Source organism: Dermacentor variabilis, chromosome 1 (assembly GCF_050947875.1).
Source record: "Dermacentor variabilis isolate Ectoservices chromosome 1, ASM5094787v1, whole genome shotgun sequence".
Taxonomy (NCBI): domain Eukaryota; kingdom Metazoa; phylum Arthropoda; class Arachnida; order Ixodida; family Ixodidae; genus Dermacentor; species Dermacentor variabilis.
In genome coordinates, this window is record NC_134568.1 from 183524589 (window position 1) to 183544552 (window position 19964).

Genomic DNA, 19964 nt, shown 5'->3' on the forward strand with positions numbered 1-19964 from the left:
GAATTAGAAGGGAGTGTGAATAGGTCTGTTATTAGTGGTGACAGTCAAAATTACACACTCTTTTACCTTAATTCCAGGAGAGCCTGTCTCACAATGACTGTCTAAAGTAATGCGATTAGCATTCAAGCAGTTTAGTGACACATCGTACTGTTAAGGACATGTTTATTTAGCATCTGTAGTGGTCATTCTGAGACTTGTGTATGTGCATTATTTAGCCCTAAATTGATGTGTTTTATTCTGTAAGTACTGTAAATACAATTGTATACAAGAATATTATTAATATTTTGTTCACTCAGATATCAGCATGAGGACTTGCTTAATTCTATACTAATCATCTTCCTCCCTGTTACCATAAACAGAGCATCATTTACACATTTGTCATGGAAATAAATATTGACACTGCTGTATAGGTACTCACTATAGCATATATACATGTCACATTGAAGAAAAATATGCTAGTTACATTGTGCATGTTGTTCAGGCAGAATTATGTTTAGCTGATTAAAAATTGCAGCTATAAGGACATTCAGAGCATGTTCGTTTTTCAAGCTGCTTTCTGGTGATTTCCACACATTGTATGCATTTGTGTTGACTTCTCCACTTATAGAACACACGCAAACTAGTAAAGACACATGCACAATATAGGAGAGGACACCAGACAAACACTGGACTTAAGATTGGTTTTATGTCATTACAGGCTGTGAAGTTGGGTATGAAGTAACAAGGTATGGGTTACACACCCATAGCTCGTAACATTTACATAGTATAATATCAATCTAAAACGTTATAGGTTGAAAGCGTCATCTTAATGGAAGCCAATACATCTATTTGTTGGTAGGCTTCAATGACTGCACACTTTGTACATTCATGACATTTAGTTACTTGCTTCAGAGTCTGTGTCAACAGTAAGCGTCATTTACAGATTCAGCATTCATACTGTAATGTTCTTTATCGTGTGTATGCCTCATCTTTGTTGTGTCAGCTGTGCTCTGGGGAGGTATTCTGTAAGAGTCCACCTAGTGGACTGTCCATTTCAGCCGCTGTTGATTGGATGCAGCTGAACGAGCAAGGAGGTGACGAGCTGCCTCAGTCAATCAGCAGTGGCCGAAATGGACAGTCCACTAGGTGGACTGCTACAGAATACCTCCCCTGCACAGGTACCTACTGGTCAATGTGTAACATTGTTGTATACATCTATGTTTGCCAGTGTGCATGCTACAAGATAGGTTATGTTTTACCTCTTTGATAGGTATTATAGTTCAGAAGAAGCGTTTGCCAAAGTAAATGCCAAACTCAGGAGAGGTGACATCCTTGGTTGTGTTGGCCACCCAGGTAAGATTAGGTGTTTTAAATGCTAGTCAAGCAACTGGCATGTAACCTGCTTGTTCTATGAAGTGTGCCAACAAAAGGCGCGTTCTGCTGCTGCATTCAGACCATAAATGAAAACTTCTGTAATAACTAGGCACAGCTAGAGATACCAGTGAACACGTGTGTGCATGACGGGCAGTAGCTCCGCAATCGGAGGTGGCATGAGATGCCACCCACAGGTTTCATTGTAGGGGGGGCACTGCCTTTCCCAGTACTGACCCCCCCTCTCTAACTGCATGTTGGTCGCGTAATTACCAAAAAAAGTTAATGTAAATGAAATGAGCCACCAGGCTCCTGCCCTCACACTCAAAATGCACTCCTAGAGCCCCTGTGCATAGGCCAAAATGTATCGTGATACACGCACTGCCCCCACTTTGTTCATCTGGATGTAGTACAGCTTTACATAGTCCATGTTGCAAATGCATGTGAAGTGACAAAAAGTGTAACTGCAGTTTCCTTTCATAAGGGGATGTTTTTGCTAATGCTGCTTTCCAGTGCCACTTGGCATTTGCTTGTTTTTAAAAGTTGGAAGTCTGCTGAACTGTAAAAAATTTGGAGAACGCTTAAGCTTCTCTTTTAAGAGTGGAACACAATGGCATTCAAAGATCCCTGACTGCTTCTCACGCTTCCCGGCAACTGGAGCGTATGTAATCATAATGCTTACCTGGAAACGCTTGCCACAAACGCTATGCACGAAGGCGAGCTTTGTGGTGGAACCACGCCCTCTTGCATTTGCCGTGATGCGGCGGACGCGAGCGCCAGCTGGAGTTAATGCAAGGAACCAGGCGCGCCGCTCCATGGCCCCCAAGACACCCGTGACGCTGGTGCGCGCAAAATGACAAGACGCTGCGACCGGTCTGTGAACGCCGTGGCCAGTTTGTGTGTAGGGTGTCTACCAACCGGGAAAACCGGGAATTCTCAGGGACTTTGAGTAGTCTGGAAAAAATCAGGGAAAACTCAGGGAATTTGGGCCTCTATCAGGGAAAATTAGCGCAAATTTTATTGAAAGGGTCGAAAGTCGCGGTAATGCTGGCTCGAGCAACAGACAGGAATCGTAATGAATCGTCTTTGACGCGCTGTCGTCGGCTGGAGGAGTTGCCAGTGTGCAGTCAACGACCGACTTTCCGGATTCCCGATAATTCGGACGGCTTCGCGGAACCGCCACGTAACCCATAGAGTCAACGTATCAGAACATGTGAAATTTCGGACGCAAGAACTCTTCGCCGTCCGATTTTGCGGATGTTTTGCCCTGACCGGGGGTCCGAAATGGCAATAATCAAAGGTACCACCGCTGCCGTTTTGATTACTTCGCCACCTCGAACTCTTGCACGTAGATCCGCTGGCAGCCGTTGCCACCACTGCGGCAATGCTAGGCCTAGCTGCTTCGACGTTTGCTATGAAGCTTCTTGCCGTTTGATGCCGAGTTTTTTATTGAAAAAATTAGCTGCTGTCAGCAATGGCACAGATTCCGAATTTGTGGTCCTCCTAATTGGCTTAGGAACTTAGAAAACACGGTGCATTGCGTAATGCCGGTTCCAGAAAATCAGCTTTGCCTCTGTACCGAAATGTTACATGATGAAGCATACGCAGAAGTATTGCAGTGAAGCATAACAAGTGTGGGAAGGGGCTATTGGCACAGAACACAGTATGTATTCCTTAATTATACACGCGTGCACCCTGTATTTCCTGTCACAGTATGAGCGCCAATATGACTAATATGTGTACCGACAGGCCTTTAGAGCGTTTTCGAACGTGCCTGTGGCGGTTTGAGCCCCTAAGGGCAGTAAATGACACGCATTTATTTTTTTCCAACTGGCCAATTTTTCAAACGTTTTCCCGACCCCTAGGGAGTTCTAAAAATCGGTCGTGGACTGTGCAACTGGCCAAGATGCTTCAAATGGTCCTAGGGGTGAACGAGTGGCAGAAGGAGGACAAGAACAGAAATGATGTATGCATTGAGGAACAAACGGGAAAGGAAGCTTGCTGCTGCCATTTTAAACAAGTTTGAGCTCAAAAAACTAAATTTTGGCTGATGCCGAGATGCAGGTGTCCCTCATCCAAACCAAAATAAACTCTTTAAAGCAGTGAAACACAACACTCAGGCGTCGTGCGCGCGCTGAGAGTATGTCAGGACAGTTGAGGTTGACTTACGAGCGGCTGAGAGAGAATCTCAATTCTGACAGAGTTCGGGCCTCATACCACTGCATGAGCTTGCTATCAGTTGATAGAAATAGCTCATATTCGAATATATTTGCTTCTATGGGCATCTCCTTTTTATTCGTATTTGTGAATATCAGACTTCATTTGCAATTTTTTTCGAAGACACATTATTTGCTGTGCATTTCACTAACCCCTGCCTTCTATTCTCTTTTTGAATAACATAAACACTACTCCTTAGTATTCAAATTGGATTAAGTCGCTTTTTTATTTTTTTCGTGTGCTTACTAGAGAGTGACAGCATTAGGCGATATGGTTTCAGCCCGTCTTGACATAAAACATAGTTCTGCATCACTCAGGGAAGTGTGCAACGGCACTGAGGGAAAACCTGGAAAACTCGGGGAATTTGGAAATGCCAACTTGGTAGACACCCTGGTGTGTGTGAAGGGGTTTCTTTGAGTTTTCACGTAACAGAATTATGTTTTATCGTATCGTCAAATTACAATTCGAGAGCTAGCATGTGTATAGCTTGTGTGCAAGTTGTCGTTTACGATTTTTCTATGTATTTTAGCTTGAGAAATTCAATTAGTTCAGTCAATTCCTTGCATCATATGGAAGGCCTGGGTATACATTGTCTGAAAATCTTTTTGCCGGTGCGACGTCCAACGCAGGACGTCGGATTTTCTGCAGTACGGGCTCCTGAACGCTGTCACGTTAAAACTGGATTACTGTTCCAGTGCATTAAGGCAGATTGAGACATACAGAAGCATGCCAGGAATAGATATTGAGCCTCATTGCATGCCCTTCTAGAACTAGGTTTTCTTTTAGGCATTTTTCGTGAACAACAGTCAACAACCGATTTTTCAGACATGCCTGGTAAATCGGACACCTTTACAGCGCTGCCATATACCCAATAGAGCTAATGTATAACATCTGAAATCATGGATGCTAAAACCATTTGCCGTCCCATTTTTCAAACTCTTTGGCAAGACTGCAGGTTTGAAACAGCAATAATTGAAGCCACCAGCACTCTCGTACACCTATCCACTGGCAGCCGTAGCCACCAAAGCAAAGCTAGGGCTAGATGCTTTAAGGTTCTCTACCAGACTTCCTGCTGTTCAGTGCTTTGTTGTTCATTAAAAGAATTTGCCGCTGTCAGCAATGGTGCCAACTCTGCCCTTGTCATCTTCGCTGTTGTGTTCAAAGTATGGAAAGCACAGCAAGCATGTTGCATAGTGTCAGCTTCTTCACTATTTAGTGGTGTGACGCGATCAAGCATACACAATGTATTGCAGTGAAGCATACCAAAAGCGAAAAGGGGCAACTGTCATGGGACACAGTGCATAGTATTCATTAATTATACACGCATGCACCTGCTGTCTCTTGTCACAGTACGAACACTGAGACGTCTAAATAAGTTTAGTGGGAGGCCTTCAGAGCTATTTAGAACATGCATGTGGCATTTTGAACCTTTGGGGGCAGTAAAAGGCATCTATTCATTTCGGCATTTTTGTGGCTTCTAGGAAGTCCGTTAACTCGGACATTGAATGTATTTTTAATTTATGTTTGTATGAGCTTACGTATGTGTGCTAAATTTATTCATGCTGGAGAAGCTTAAGATATGCTTCTTTTTTTTTACCTCTTCAGGTAAGACAAAGAAAGGTGAATTGAGTATTGTACCAGTGGAGATGGTACTTCTTGCTCCATGCTTACACATGCTGCCCCACCTACATTTTGGGCTCAAGGACAAGGTAGGCTTGCTTGACATTTCGCATTTTGACTATTGAGCCTAAGCCATAGTTGTCCCAGTAGGCTGGTTTCAGTTAAGGTCAGCCTACCATGTTCAGTCAACATTTTTAAATCACATGAAAGAAAAACATCATTATTATATTGCTTTTGTGGCAGAAGAAGCGATTCCAAGCTTACTTTCTCAAAAAAAAATATTATTTTACCCGGAAAAAAAATCCCAATATTTCTTATGCCTCAGGCCACCATCCACGAACTGCACATTATTGGGGCTGTCACAAATTATTACAGGAATAGTTTTCACACTGCAACCAAAATATTTTTTCTGAATGATATTAAATGAAAATTATCCTGGCCAGAAGAAATATAATCTTGTGGGAGCTTCAGATGTAGAACAAAATCATTACAAACATAACACAAACTTCAGTTTGGTTCGCACTTCCACTCTTTGAAAGGGAAAAATTGTCATCCATTCGAATGTAGCACGAAGCTACGCATTAAACCCATACGGGTTTCTCAAAAAGAGTGCTTTGCAGTAGAGGAAAAATTTGTCGTGGTTCGGGATCCTGGATCATGAGCCGCATCATGTTTTATGGAACGTGATGTGGCTTCACTTCGGCGACCTCTCTTGTCGCGCCGCGCGACATTTGAGAGGTGTGTTCGTAAGCAGCTGCTTGTTATTCAATCATTTGACCATCTGCATCCGTGCGTGGAAGTTTTCATTTATTGTCTCGACATTCCTTTGCCATGGAAGCAAAATTTCGTTATATTGAAATTGCATAGATACACACTTCGGTATATTGATGTTTTAATTACATGGTGTTCTATGGACAAGAAATTATGAAAAGTTAAATACTTAGTTTTATCAAGAATTTCGTTATATTGAAGTTTGTTATATCGAGGTTTAACTGTATTTTATTTTTGCACACCAATGTCACAAGTCACTCATGCGAGCTGACCGTCGATACACTGGGCATAACACTAAGCCTAAAAGCTCGCACTACTCAGACTCTGTGCACGTTGCACATTTTTATTCCAAATAAAGTAGAAATAAATACAGTACGGAAGCAAACCAGCTCTGTCAAAACTGCCATGCCAACACTGTGAATGCAAATCATGTGGGAACATGACCTGCATATCCCTAATAATGCACCATTTAAATGGCTTATTGTCATCCACTGGCAACGATGGTCAATCAGGCAGACACTGTGAAATTCAGAGGTGGCTATCAGCTTGGAGAACTTGCATGGTCTTGCATGGAACTATCTTGCAAGCTCATACATAGTTTTGAATTCACTTCTGGTATGGGGGTTGAAGTGCCATCTAGGGTCCATCATGGAAGACCATGCTGAAGGATGCCCAGGCTGAGTTTTGCATGATCAGCATGCTTCAGAAGTAAACTAAGTTCTACAAGTTTTTTTTAGTGCAACTGCAAATATACAGCTTTTTATAAAAGTGGAGTTGGCATTGAATTCTGGCTTGGTCAACAAAAATATGAATGTATGAACCAACCACATGCTTGTTATTGACTTGTGGCTCACAGCAGTTAATGTCAGCACTGATAGAGTTGTCAACTGTGCCCTTTCTGTGTCTTATAAATAAAAGCTGTATACCTCAGCAGAATGTTTCATTAGTGACCTGCACGACATGGCCTACAACATGCATCTAAAATTGAAATTCATTTTAATGCCCCTTTGGTAAAACATAGCTGCATCATCATCGTGACATCCTTTGCCACAAGCTTATGCCATTTCTTGTTATTAAAGTTGTCCTTGTGAAATTGTAGTGGCCTGCATACTCTCTTATCATCTGATTTTTAACCTTATAGAAATGCCTTCGTTTTGAAGATTTGCTAGGTGTCCATGAGCCATGCACCACAGACATTTTGAACTCAGAAGGCATGAACACGCTATGGACTGTTTGCTATCTGTTAATGACGCATGGTTGTTTCCAATCTGGGAGGCTACGACAGCTGTGCCTTGTATTGTTGGCAAAGTTTGCCTTCCCTTAAACTGTGGCACCTGATTCATACCAGGGTATTGTTGTTGTTGTTGTTGTTGTTGTTGTTAGATGGCTATTTTCTTGCTGGGGTAAATGCAGGAAACCCGATTTCGACAACGATATCTGGACCTCATTCTTAATGAGAGCACACGGCAAAAATTCATCAAACGTTCCAAAGTGGTCAACTACGTACGCAAGTTTTTTGACAGCATGGGCTTTCTTGAGGTGAGTCAATAGTTTGTCTTGAATGCTCTGATTGTTAAAAAAGTTTATTGTGCACTTGTTATATGTGTGGCATTGAGTAAGAGGCCTACACCTGTGTGTGCATATATATAATATATATATATATATTGGTAACTAGCAATGCTGCACATGAAGGCAAAGAAAAGGTAGACACTAATGGCGCTTTCCAGTAGGCATGTAGATAGCGCTTGAAATTAAGCCAAAAGTGCCCTCTCAAGGGCTTATGCCAGCCTCAACGGCACTTCTGAGGCTATTGCAAGATCGCATGGAAGTGCTTTTGGAACAATCCCAAGTGTTCCTGCTCACACACTGGAAAGCATTGTAAATCAGGCCAACTGATAAGTTTCTGGGCTGAATTTTAACTTATTAGAGAAAAATAAATGTCTGGCTAAGATCAAATTTCTCTTTCTCAATTTCTTTCATGCCCAGATTGCAATACTGATGACACCGTTGTGTGATGCTGCAGGTGTTCTAGTCATTTCGTGGATATGGGCCCTATTTCTATTGGAAATCCAACAAAACATGCCAAGTTGAATTTTCAGTTACTAATCAGTACAGAGCAATTTTTTAATGTTAAATCACCACTTTCCTAGCCTTCTCAGGTCATACAAAGTTACATTTATTTTTTTAGTTTGGTAGTTTATAAAATGGCATTGCCACCATATCTGTGATTAAAATACCAAACTCCTGCTCAAATTACTTAGTAAAAACAACCTCTCTATTGCTTGAAGTATTATGAGATGTGTCAGTTTGGCTTGAGATAACTTTGTTATTTATTGATGAAATCTGATAAAACTGCATATGCTCTTTAAGTTTTTGTGTTTACTTTAAATATCCTATTATATTTTGCATATATTTTGTGCCTGCAGCAGCCACGCTCCGCTATCGCAGCGCTGCCATCAACGGCGGTCGCAGACGCTCGCTGGTTGGGGGGATAAAAGAGAGCAAGAAGAAACATCGCTCTCGCTTTACCGCTGCCGCCTACTCAGTGATCATAAAGTAGCCCGTCAGCTAGTATGCCATTCAGCTGCACTTTTACCTTTCGTGCTCCTGCTGCGCGAATGCACTTTGGACAAGAAAGGGCTGCCGCCAAGGTGATGCCGTAAGGCTCCATAGCCTACTGTTTGGTACTGTGAAGCTTAACCGCACAACTGGGGTGTTCTGGCGAGATCAAGTCTCAGGTTTAAAACGCGATGGCAGTTGTAATGGGAACCAACCTCAGCGTTTCCCCAACCACAGGCCAGAGATTTTGAAGTTGATATGACTGCATGTTATGAAGTAGCTCTCCGATTTTTCGGGCTAAAAACATTTTATGCATAAAAGCCAAGCCCAAGACGGCTGGGCGAGGCGACACAACTGGCGCGAAAAAGCTTTGGAGCGCTTCGTCGGGAGCACGAACATATAGAGAAAACGCTCCTGGCGAAGCGCCACATCCCCAGAATCACTGCTTTCTAACATGTGAGCGCCCTCAATGAGGGCAAGACTTGCAAAGAGGCATACTGAACAGCTCGCTAGTTCTTGCCCCACCACAGCATGGCAGCGAGAACGATATTCCTTCTCGCTCTCTTTTATTCCCACAACCAGCTAGTGTCAGCGAGCGCCGTTGATAGCAGCACCGCGGGCACGGTTGCTGTGGCTACGGAACTTTTGACCAAGATTGCACCTGCCTTGCTTCCATTTTGCTCGTTCTGGCAGCGGGCAGTGTTCATGCAGCATTCCAGCAAAACTACTGAAGTCTGACGATTTGCAGAAAGTGAAGAAGGCTAAAAAAAAATGTTTTCAAAAACGTGATTTTTCCCGCAATTTTTCTGTCTCTAGACCCCCCCCCCCCCCTTATCACCTTTCTTTTTTTAATTTGCCATTGTCTGCAAGACTTTGGTATGAGGCTGTCTCGTAGAGTTTATGTGCTTTTTCGTTCTCCGTGCATCTCCTATGGCATATTTTGTGTGTTTATAATGTGTACGTGTTCCTAGTTGTCATACTTGGCTGTTTCCTTTACAAAAAAGATAGGACACTCTTATATCACCTGGGCACAGGATGGCTAGGATGTAGAAGTTTTCAAACAACAAGTGTTGTAAAAAAATGATGTTGTAGCTTGACTATTCACCCTGCAATTAGTGAAGCTCAGTATGGTGCTTGCTCACAGAAGTGCAAATTGTACTTGTATTTCCTCTGTGTCATGAACTTTTGTGGTTAACATGTACAGAGAGGTCACTGCTAAGCATACGTGTCTAATATCAATTTTCATTATGTCTTGTTCAAGAGTGCATCATCTTTTTGAGTCACTAATAAGGGACCTAGTCTATATTTTGTTAGCACTGTGAGCTTGAGTTTTGACTTGAACATGCTTGTTGTATGTATTACTGTGGAGCTGCAATACCTGGCACTCATGGACTAAATGTTACCTGTGCAGGTTGAGACACCTATGATGAACATGATTGCGGGTGGTGCCACAGCCAAACCTTTCATTACACACCACAATGAGCTGAACATGGACCTCTTTATGCGTGTGGCTCCAGAACTATATCTCAAGGTTAGTTGATGTTGACATGGTAGGGCTTTCTGGAGAAAAGAGCAAAGCCTATCAGTTGTAATAGGGTTGTGGTGATGTCTGCTTTCCTTAAAGCACAGCTCTTAGGTGACCGTTCCTGCAGCGAGCGGCAGAGTCCAATGAGAGCGGCCATTTAAGTGATGTGCACGCAGGAAACTGGTGTCATGCGGACCTACACAACCGCTTGTTTTGTACTATCATCTGCTGGTATCAGCCTTTGCTCACGCTTGTTTGGTTTGCTGAGTTTGGTATCGTTCGCACTTGTTTCGATTGTCATGGTTTATGATTTTTTAAATCTGATTGTATGCACGACGCTAATTGTTTAGTACTTTCTGGAAGCCACGCGGGCACCGACGATTACACTGGAACCTTTGACCAGTCGGGTATAAAAGTTCCTGTGCTTGACCCGCAGATCAGATTTTCGATGATCGCCGACTCTGCTCGCCGCTATCGTTGTGCTTGAGTGTTACTTGTTTTGCTGGGAACGAGTTCGCCCAATAAGGAGGTAAATTTGTAACTCACAGTTTCGACACTGTGTCGTTCTTCGCTGTCACTACCACATGACAAGTATCAGCCAGTTCTTTCTGAACAATGAGTGACGCAATTGGCGGAAGTGCTTCATCTGCTGTAGCTGCTAAACTAGCTGCCTGAGCAGAGGCTCGGTGCCGCCGCTGAGAGGACCCTGTCATTCAGAATCAAATTCTTTGCCACAATATATTGCGAATTCAAAACACTTAAACAGCTGCGCTCAAAAATCCCCCCCCCCCTTGCCCCATTCGTTGTACTTGTTGATATAGTGTATTTACTTGCATAATGATCGCACTTTTTTGTTAAAAAAATTGTCGCAAATTTAGGGGTGCAATCATTATGCGGGTTAAATTTCCCGCGAATAGAAAAAAATCTTTTAATCCCGCGTTTGCTGCGGGATGACAACAGGTCAACAAACAGACGACTGCCGCTGCAACAGTGCGGGACCCCAAAACAAAAATGTTGGCCAGCGGGGCAAGCCGAATACGCCGAAAGAGATTTTTTTCTTCTCGTGAGTACATTACGTGCATTGAAATAGTTTCTTCCGTATCAGTAATGAATAATATTGTTAATATCGGCAAGCTTGCAGCAATAACGTAGCCATGTCCACTTTGAGATGACAGAAACGGAGATGGGCGCACTTAGCTGCCAGTTATACAAACACATGGCGGGCATGCTGCAGAAACTGCGACATTTGTCTTCACTACTATCCTAATACAGCACGTTTCCGCTAAGGGTGGGTGAATATCTTAGCTGTGTTACAAGTGTCGACATATGAATAAGGTACACTTCTAATGTATCAGTGTAAACGTGGCTAGTACTATCGTTGCCGCTCGCGATTTGTTGCGTGCCCATGAGTGCAGACGAGAAGAATCGAAAGGCGCCTTTTTTGTTGCTGTTGACCACAACCATTATAAAGCCTACAAATAATAAAGCCAAGGCAAGTTTGGTCGTAGCTTTTTTTTCATGGAAGTGCGGAAAGTGATGAAAGGAATCAAATGGGGCATCTGCTTAAGAATGTTTGGTGCATGCAGACCGCTTTGTATGTCTTGAAGAGTCGTTCGCGTAGCATTCGACAGCATTCGACAAATGGTAAGCGCAATCATCATTAGCTAGATTTGGCACACGACATTGCTGCAGCAAGTTCGGTGCACGACCATTACACCGGAAAAATAAATCGAATTTTGACGACAAAATTCAGGGGTGTGATCATTATGTGAGTGTGATCATTCGCAATTAAATACGATATGACTTCTCAACATTGTCATTCTGTGCAGCCACATTGATGTACACTTTGATTGGCAGTTCACCTGCTCGAAACACTAACAATAGAATTGCTAAGAACTTAATGGGTCACTGTTTCATTTGCCATACTCGCCAAATCTGGCTCAGCTTCCTAAGGCATGAAGAAATTTTTTAAAGGAACAATATTTTAACCCTTTAAGGGTCAATCACGTAAATATGCGGCACTGCAAACAAGTCCAAAATGGTCGACACCATATATTTATGGCGCCATCTGTACATTTAAAAAGTTCGCCGATTTCCTAATCTTTTTTTTCTTTCCTGGCATGTGTTACCATTATGTGGGAATACAGGGAATCTTTTTCTCGCGCCTGTCTCTCTCAGTTTTCGTTGCATGGTTTGTTCTAGAGCTAGTTTGCTCCGGCGCGTCTATATACTACTACTCGCGCATTGGCGAATGGCGGTTTGGGTTTTGTTACGCAGGCAGTTTCGGCTTCTTGTGCTCGCTTTTTCTGATAGTGTCGTTCCAGTGAGGGCGACGCTATCAGCTACTGAGGCAGAGTTCATGCGAAAGTGTGGCTGGCTTTGCTTAATTCGTAACGCTGATTTGAAGATATCATCTACATACATGGCATGAAACCGTATCGTTCGTCGCCGACTCCTAAACTTTATCAAAATGAATTGTTTTCTGAATTCAAATTTGCTTTTTTCTATTGCCCGATAATCCGGAAAATTCTGCGGCCCCTTTCCTTGTAAGAAACATAGATTGGCAACTGTACTTATTTACATAAAAGGTCAAATTTAAATGCAATTAAATTTTGATATAGCGAATCAAATTGCCAATTTTACCTACTTCGTTATATCGTGGATGAACTGTACTTCTGTTCTGTGTCAAAGTATTCTGTCAAAATTAAACATTGTACTGTGCTAAATATTCAGGTTAGTACAGTCGAACCTCGATATATCAAACAGCGCGGTGATGGCGAAATAGCTTGATATAGCCAGAATTCGATGTACAAACTCACATAAAAAATGCGTCAAAAACTTCTGCAAATCAATCATTAAACTAAGGGCGCAATCGGGGATCGTTGTTCAGAGCGTGCGATTGGCCTAGGCTGCGTGCTTCGTCAACCGGGACCGTGTGGTCTAGGCCAATCACGCGCGGCGCAACCGAACGCACGCTCCGAACAGCGATCCCCGATCGCGCCCCAATCGTGGCGCAGTAAATACTCACTTGAAGCTTCACACAAAGTATTTATTTATTTGGCTGAAACTATTGCAGCAGTGTAGCCTACTTGTTATTTGCAGCCGAGTGCTTAAACACGGAATCCTCAAAATAATCTAAACGATCCACAAGCGATAGGCTGGTGCTCTCTATTGCATCGTAGTAGCGGCATAGAAGGGCCAAAGCAGCTCCAGCCTCAGTTGAAGTTGGGAGCAGGGCAACATCAGCGCTTGCAGGATCAACCTTGGCGGCGTCTTCGTTTGGCCGCTACTTCTACTGCGATTTCCACATCCATCAATCGAAGCATTATGAAGCACTGTCAGTAACAAAGTAATAAGCCTGGGCTGAGCCCAGTAAATGTGCGCTGTCGCGCATCTTTGCGCATGCAAACCACCAGTTCTCGCGAGGCGCAGCAGGCACAGAGTGCAACACCGAGGAGGAGTCAGTGTGACAAATGGAATGCGTCGTTGACGTTGTAGAACTAGCCAAGCCGTCGCGTGCATATGCCACTGCGTTCAAATGGCGCAATCGGTGTGTGCAGCTATAGTGCACAGCAGTTGGGAACGCCCATCGCAGTACTGCCATCTTCGAGGGTGTTGCAGGAAAGCTCACCGCCTGTCAGTAGAGCACCCGTGGTCTGGGGTGGCAGAGTTTGATATATCCATTTTACGTCCAACCCCGTTCGAAATAAAAATTAAAAATGCGTGCGATTTTCCAGGTGATATAGAAAGTGTTCGATATATCGAGGTTTGACTGTATATGAAGCCTTGCTTACTGTAAAAACCTGCCTATAGTACGAGGTTTTTTCCTATTATTAGCGTCCCAAATTTTTGCCTCGTACTATATGCGGATCCGAACAAAAATTTAAGTCAGAAATTTGGGCTAAAAGTTTTGGTTTCGTTATTGCTGCGTAGCTACAGCATCGTTTCTTTATTGTTGAGTGCGCACCTTGGCAGCACACGTGCAAGCCATGCTTCGCGAAGCGCATTTTTTTATTCCGCATTGAAGGAGCAAGATGTCCAGACCATGAAAACAGTACTCGGCTGCTTTCAAGAGAAAGGTTATTTTAGCCGCACAGGACATCGGCAACAGTGCGGCTGGGAGGCAGTTTGTCATCAACGAGGGAAGCATTTGCGGATGGCGCCGACAGAAGGAAGCCCTTTTTGCGTGCAGCGGAACGCCAAGAAGCTTTCGCGGCCCGAAGAGGGGTACATTCCCGGAAATCGAACTCGCCCTGACGGAGTTCGTACGCCAACAGTGTGCCGCACATCTAGCTGTGAGCGTGGAGCTTATGCAGGCAAAAGCTAAGGAGCTTGCAAGAGAAAAAGGGCTAGAGAGCTCTGCCTTCAAAGCGAGCAAGCACTGGATTTATCGCTACATGTGCCATGCTGGATTTTCCTTATGACGCCGAACTTTGATTTCGCAAAAGCTGCCAGAATCGTTCAAAGAGCTGCTTGTGGCTTTCCAACGCCATGCTAGTTCGCTGCGCAAGTCCAGGAACTTCCAGCTAGGGCAAATTGGCAATGCTGCCCAAACGCCTGTTTATCTGGACATGCCATTACCCCTCACCGTGCACGAAAAGGGCTCCAAACAAGTTTATGTCCGGTCGACTGGCAACAAGAAAACGCGAGTTGCCGTCATGTTGTTGTGCATGGTAGACGGACGCAAGCTCCCGCCCTATGTCGTCTTCAAGCGCAAGACAGTGCCTAACAGTGAGGAGCTGCCAAAGTAATGTGGTCGTGAGATGCCATGAGAAAGGCTGGATGTTGTGTCCGACTGGGTAAAGTCCGTCTGGTGTAGGCGGCCCGGCGCACTGTTGTCGTTGCTGTCCATCCTCGTGCTGGATGCATTTCATTGCCATTTGGCCGAATCAGTGAAGAGGCTGTTGCGCGAATCCGGCACTGAACTCGTCGTTTTCCCGGGTGGGATGACGTCTCAGCTGCAGCTCAGCTCAGCTCAGCTGTTTGCGTGAACTAGCTGTTCAAGGATGCGGTCAAGCTGTGTTGAGAGGTGAGCCAGCGGTGACGCCGACCGGGCGGCTGAAGCGGGCTTCGCCAGCCATGCTATGCAAGTGGATTGTGGACGCATGGGCCAGCATACCAGAGGACCTTGTGCGTCGTGCATTCAGGAAGTGCAGCATCTTGAATGCGCTCGATGGCACAGAGGATGAGTACCTCTGGGAAGATATGTCCAACACGGAACTATCCAAAGAGAGTGCAGCTGAGGAGGACAGCAATTGAAGTGCGGAGTGCAATTTAAATAAATGTTTTCCTCAAGTTTTCCCAACTCGTATTATATGCGGATAAAACTTTTTTTACATTTCAGGTCCCAAAAATTTGACCTCGTACTATATGCGGGTTCATATTATACATGCGTTTTTATGGTAATTTTGCTGTTTGTTGTGTGTCTTCACAGTAATATCTACTTGAAATACTGCAATGATCAAGGCTGCAAAGGCATTTCGCACTCAGTCATTGTGAAGCCCAATGTGCAACATTGTGAAGTACAGATACGCACGTGTGATCTTGTCTGCACGGCGCTGCCAATTTAAGCTGGGTTCCATGAATCTGGTTCAGCGCATTCACCACAGTAGTTGCTGGTGGATCACATGTAGACCCAGTCTCTGCTTCTAAGGCCACATTGCCGAAGAAATCTACTGGTTCGAACTTGCTGATGGCAAGCTTTCCGCAGTGGCTTGCCGCTCGCCAGTTAATTGGCTCCACTTCGTCAGGATGCAGCGGCAAAAGTTGTGACTTGGTGTGGTGTTGTCACAAAAATTGCAGTTTCGCCCAAAATGCAGAGCACAAATTGCAATAGCAAATTCGTAAATAGCTACAGTAAAACCTCGTTATAACGAAACAGGATATAACAAACTAATGGATATAATAAAGCAATCATGATTCCCCTTGAAATTCTAATACAGTGAAACCTCGTTAAACCGTAGTTGGCCGGAGCTCGGGAAAGGTACGTATTAAACGGTAGTACTGTTTAACCGAATAGCATGAGATCACCCACTTACCTGTCGAAAACGGAACTCAGAGAAAGTGTGATGAAAGGGGAAAAACATGCAGTATTTATTCACTTCGCGCGACAAAAGCGTTATTTTTGTTTGATGCCGCGGCGGCCTAGCACGCCGACGACAGCGGCCTCAAACTTACTGAAGCTGCGTGCCAGATTTTCAGCCAGCCCCCTCTTCTCGGCAAACACTCGCGTGGCACATCCCTCGTTGGCGTTACGTATTCTCCGTGCACATGCGCAGTAGTGCTGCAGAAGTCCCGGGGGCGCCTTTTTCATTGCCGGGTGCCGGAGTTTGGAATACTTTTCATTTGGAATAGAGTTACGTTATCGCGCCCCTGTTCTCGTTGCGTCGATTGCATTCATGAGGCTGACGCAATGCGCAGCTTATGCCACTGCCGGGCCTGAATCGCCCGTGCTATCGCTTTCCGTGTCGTCCTCGTCACTGTCGCTAGTCGACACTTCGGCAACAACAGAGGCAACGATGGCGAAAAGTCGAACCTCGTAGCCGACATATCTTCGCGGTCACAGCAGCGCTGCCGAGCAACTTTTTCGCATTCCAAATGCCACACACTGTAGTCAACAGCTGATCCCTGTTGTGTGTCAGCGCCGACTTCTTCGTGTCACGTTCGATAGCACGGACGATGTCTAATTTTTCTTCTATGCTGAGCACCCGGCGTCTTTTTTATCCAAGCTTCGGAACGACGCGAGTCCTCGCTTGCACGACGCCATAACGCTCTCTGGCACTGCGTCGAAATGATGTTGATGTTGATGTGGCTTCACGCGCAAATGCACAGGGCGCTTGGAGGCCGTTGTTCCGATCTCTGAGGCGTGTTGTTCTGCCGGGCTGCCCGATGGAGATGGCGCAGCGCCGTGTCTGCGCGACGAAAAGTTCAAACGCTACGTTTTAACCGATGCGTACGCAGTAAGCTGGTACGGTTTATGCGGATACGAAACACATTATGTTCAATGGCCGCTGAGTCGGGGATTTGACTTTACTACTTTTAAAACGAAACTACTGTTTAAGCGGGTACGGTTTAACGAGGTTTTACTGTAGATGCCCATGTTTTGAAAACTTCGTTTTAACGAAGCTAAAATTTCTTTGCAATGGGTATAACGAACCTTTTTTTAGAGCGCAGCTCTTTGGCACCCGTTCCTGCGTTTTGTGGCGCCGTCATGCCTCATCATAACCAGCTCCGTAGCCGGGGCTAGCGTGCTACTCCAGCTGCGCGCACTCCTGGCGCCATCTCTCGCGCACGGCACGAGCCTTGCTCTCTTCGCTCCTCCTCCAATGCCACCCATGTGCACCGGTTCAGTGACGGCTGACCTTGATGTGCTGCTGCCCAAGCTGAAATGCATAGCTGCCGCCATTTGCCACTGCGTGTACCCCTTCCCCCTCTCCTCTCTTCCATGGCGACAACTGGTGTTCAGTTCTCTGGTTGCCAAAGCGCCGGCTCCATATCAGCAAATCACGGCGCGTGCTTCCCAAGCAGAAACGCAAAGCCAGCTTCAGTTGACTCGCTAGCAGCATCAGCGGCGTCAGTCAGTTGCTGCCATCTCTTCGCCGCGCAACATTCCTATGCGCCTACGCGCTGCCTCCTGCAACCTCCCGATAAGCGAGAGAGCTGCGCCAAGCTACGCTCCGTTTGTGGCAGCTGGTGCGAAATGTTCCGCACCAGATGGATTATCCGAGGCTCACAGATGGTTTATATTATTATATAATCTGTCTGCCTATATATAAGTAGTTTCTTCCCAGCCAGTTCTTTCTGAGCCATGAGCAAGGCAACTGGTGGAAGTTCTTCTGCTGCTGCTGCAAAACGAGCTGCCTGAGCAGAGGCCCAGAGCCGTCGCCGCCAGAATCCAGAGGTGCGCTATGCCGAACCAGTCATTGGTGCAGCAAGTCTAGCATATATCCATCTATTTCTCTGGCCACAAAGCTACGTTGTGCCATGCCGAAGATTTCGGCATAGCATTAAGCACACTGTCGAAAAATTTGAGCAGCAAAGGAGGTGTCACCAGTGCTGTCGCACGTGGCATAAAAGGCGACAGAAAGAAGCTGCTAGCCCCCGCTTTCGAAGCTGTAGAAAAGGCAGTCTTCAAGTGGTTTTTGGATGCAAGAGTAAGTGGCACTCCTCTGATTTTGGCACCGTTGCAGCGCAAAGTGAGGGGCTTTGCATGCATCATGGGGGACGACGATTTTGTGGAGAGTGTTGGCTGGCTGCAGCATTTCAAGGAGCGTCACAACGTCGTCGGCAAGGCTATCAGCGGGGAAGCGCAGTCTGTCGACTGTGAAGCTGCAGTGGCATGGGTGGAGACAAACATTAGACAGCTGCTAGAAAAATACAGTGCCAAGGATTTGTGCAACGCGGATGAGACAGCCGTGTTCTAGATGCTGCTGCAAAAAACCTTGGCTCTCAAAGGTGAACGCTGCCAGGGCGGTAAGCAGAGCAAGGTCCGTGTAACCGTGTTGCTTTGGGCCAACATGGATGGGTCGGAAGAGATGCCGGCCTTCGTGGTCGGCAAAAGTGCATCACCACGATGCTTCAAAGGTAAACGAAAGCTCCAAGTGAGCTATGTGTCCACCCGTAAGGCTTGGATGATGAGAGAAATTTTCGCACAATGGCTGCGGGAGTGGGACGAGCGGCTGGGCAAGTTGAACTGGAAGGTATGCCTCGGACTGGACAACTCTGCAGCTCACCACACTGCTGCTGTGCTCAAAAACATCTAGCTATGCTTCTTGCCACCAAACTGCACTGCATTTGTGCAACCCCTCGACCAAGGAGTATCATAAACATTAGGTCGGGCTACCACAAGTGTGTGATCGACCGGATTCTGCTCAATATGGGCATGAATCGCGAGTCCATGATTGACTTGTCCATGGCGATCAAGATGCTACAGGATGTGTGAATGGCTGTGCAGGCAAGCATGATCACCAGTTGCTTCCGGTATGCCTCATTTGGCATCGGCAGCAGCGATTACAGCGAAGCTCTCAGTGCTGCCGCCAATGATGGTGCCGCGGGCGACCAAGCCCTAGCGCCGTGGGACGCTCTCCTTGATGCCAGCGTTGTGCCCAACTGCGACACCTTCTGCACGTATGTCAGTGCCGATGCTGACGCAGTGATGACGGAAGAGCTAATGGAGGTGGAAATTGTGCACGTGGTTGCGGGGGTCCCTAATGACAACTGTGATGAATGTGACGAATGTGTCGACGACAGCCCGGAGCCTCCTATTGACAAACCCGACTTACCAACGCCCGCACAAGCACTGGATGTGGCAGACCTGCTGCGCTGCTACTTTGGCGCTCATGATGATGGCGAGGACGGACTCGAAACAGCAGCTGCAGCTGAAAAAGCCATCATTTGCCTGAAGAAGACGCGGCATAAATCGATCAAGGATTGTTTTTCTGCAAAGTGAGCCGCCAGCTGGTGGGCTGTTGATCCATCAGTGATGAGCCGTTTGGCATGAATAAAGCAGCAATTCCTTGCTGTCTTCTTTTTGCTTGTTTTTTCCGTGCAACGGCCGTTTTCTTTCTTGCGTGGCGGGCTGCTGTGAGATTTGGTGGTGAGTACATTCTCTCTTGCTTGCCGATTGTAGATAGAAATGGATAGTGGCTCTAACGAACTAATGGTTACAATGAAGTAATTACGACCCCCCCTTCAACTTCGTTATAACGAGGTTTTGCTGTATACTAAGTAAGGATACTAGTTTTATCGGCTGTATAAACTTGTAAACATTCGCTTACTAACTCAATTAACAAGCACGGCGTCATGCGCGCGCAGGTAAACATGAACACATCTCGCTCGATGACCACAGAAACTCGCTGTCAAAACACTGGAGTGAGGTATCGCAGCAGCAGTGAGTGAATTGGCCTTCGTGCATCTCTCGGTT

General features: G+C 45.6%; 1 protein-coding gene across 2 annotated transcripts in view; it reads left to right on the forward strand.

Annotated features, from left to right (window-relative positions):
• Positions 1-19964, forward strand: part of LysRS (Lysyl-tRNA synthetase) — a 66528-nt gene that overhangs the window by 20431 nt on the left and 26133 nt on the right. For both annotated transcript variants that reach the window (XM_075700483.1, XM_075700489.1), the window contains 4 exons: positions 1250-1332; positions 5173-5276; positions 7372-7497; positions 9929-10048. In XM_075700483.1, the coding sequence (XP_075556598.1) occupies positions 1250-1332; positions 5173-5276; positions 7372-7497; positions 9929-10048 (433 nt within the window). The remainder of the gene's footprint in view (positions 1-1249; positions 1333-5172; positions 5277-7371; positions 7498-9928; positions 10049-19964) is intronic.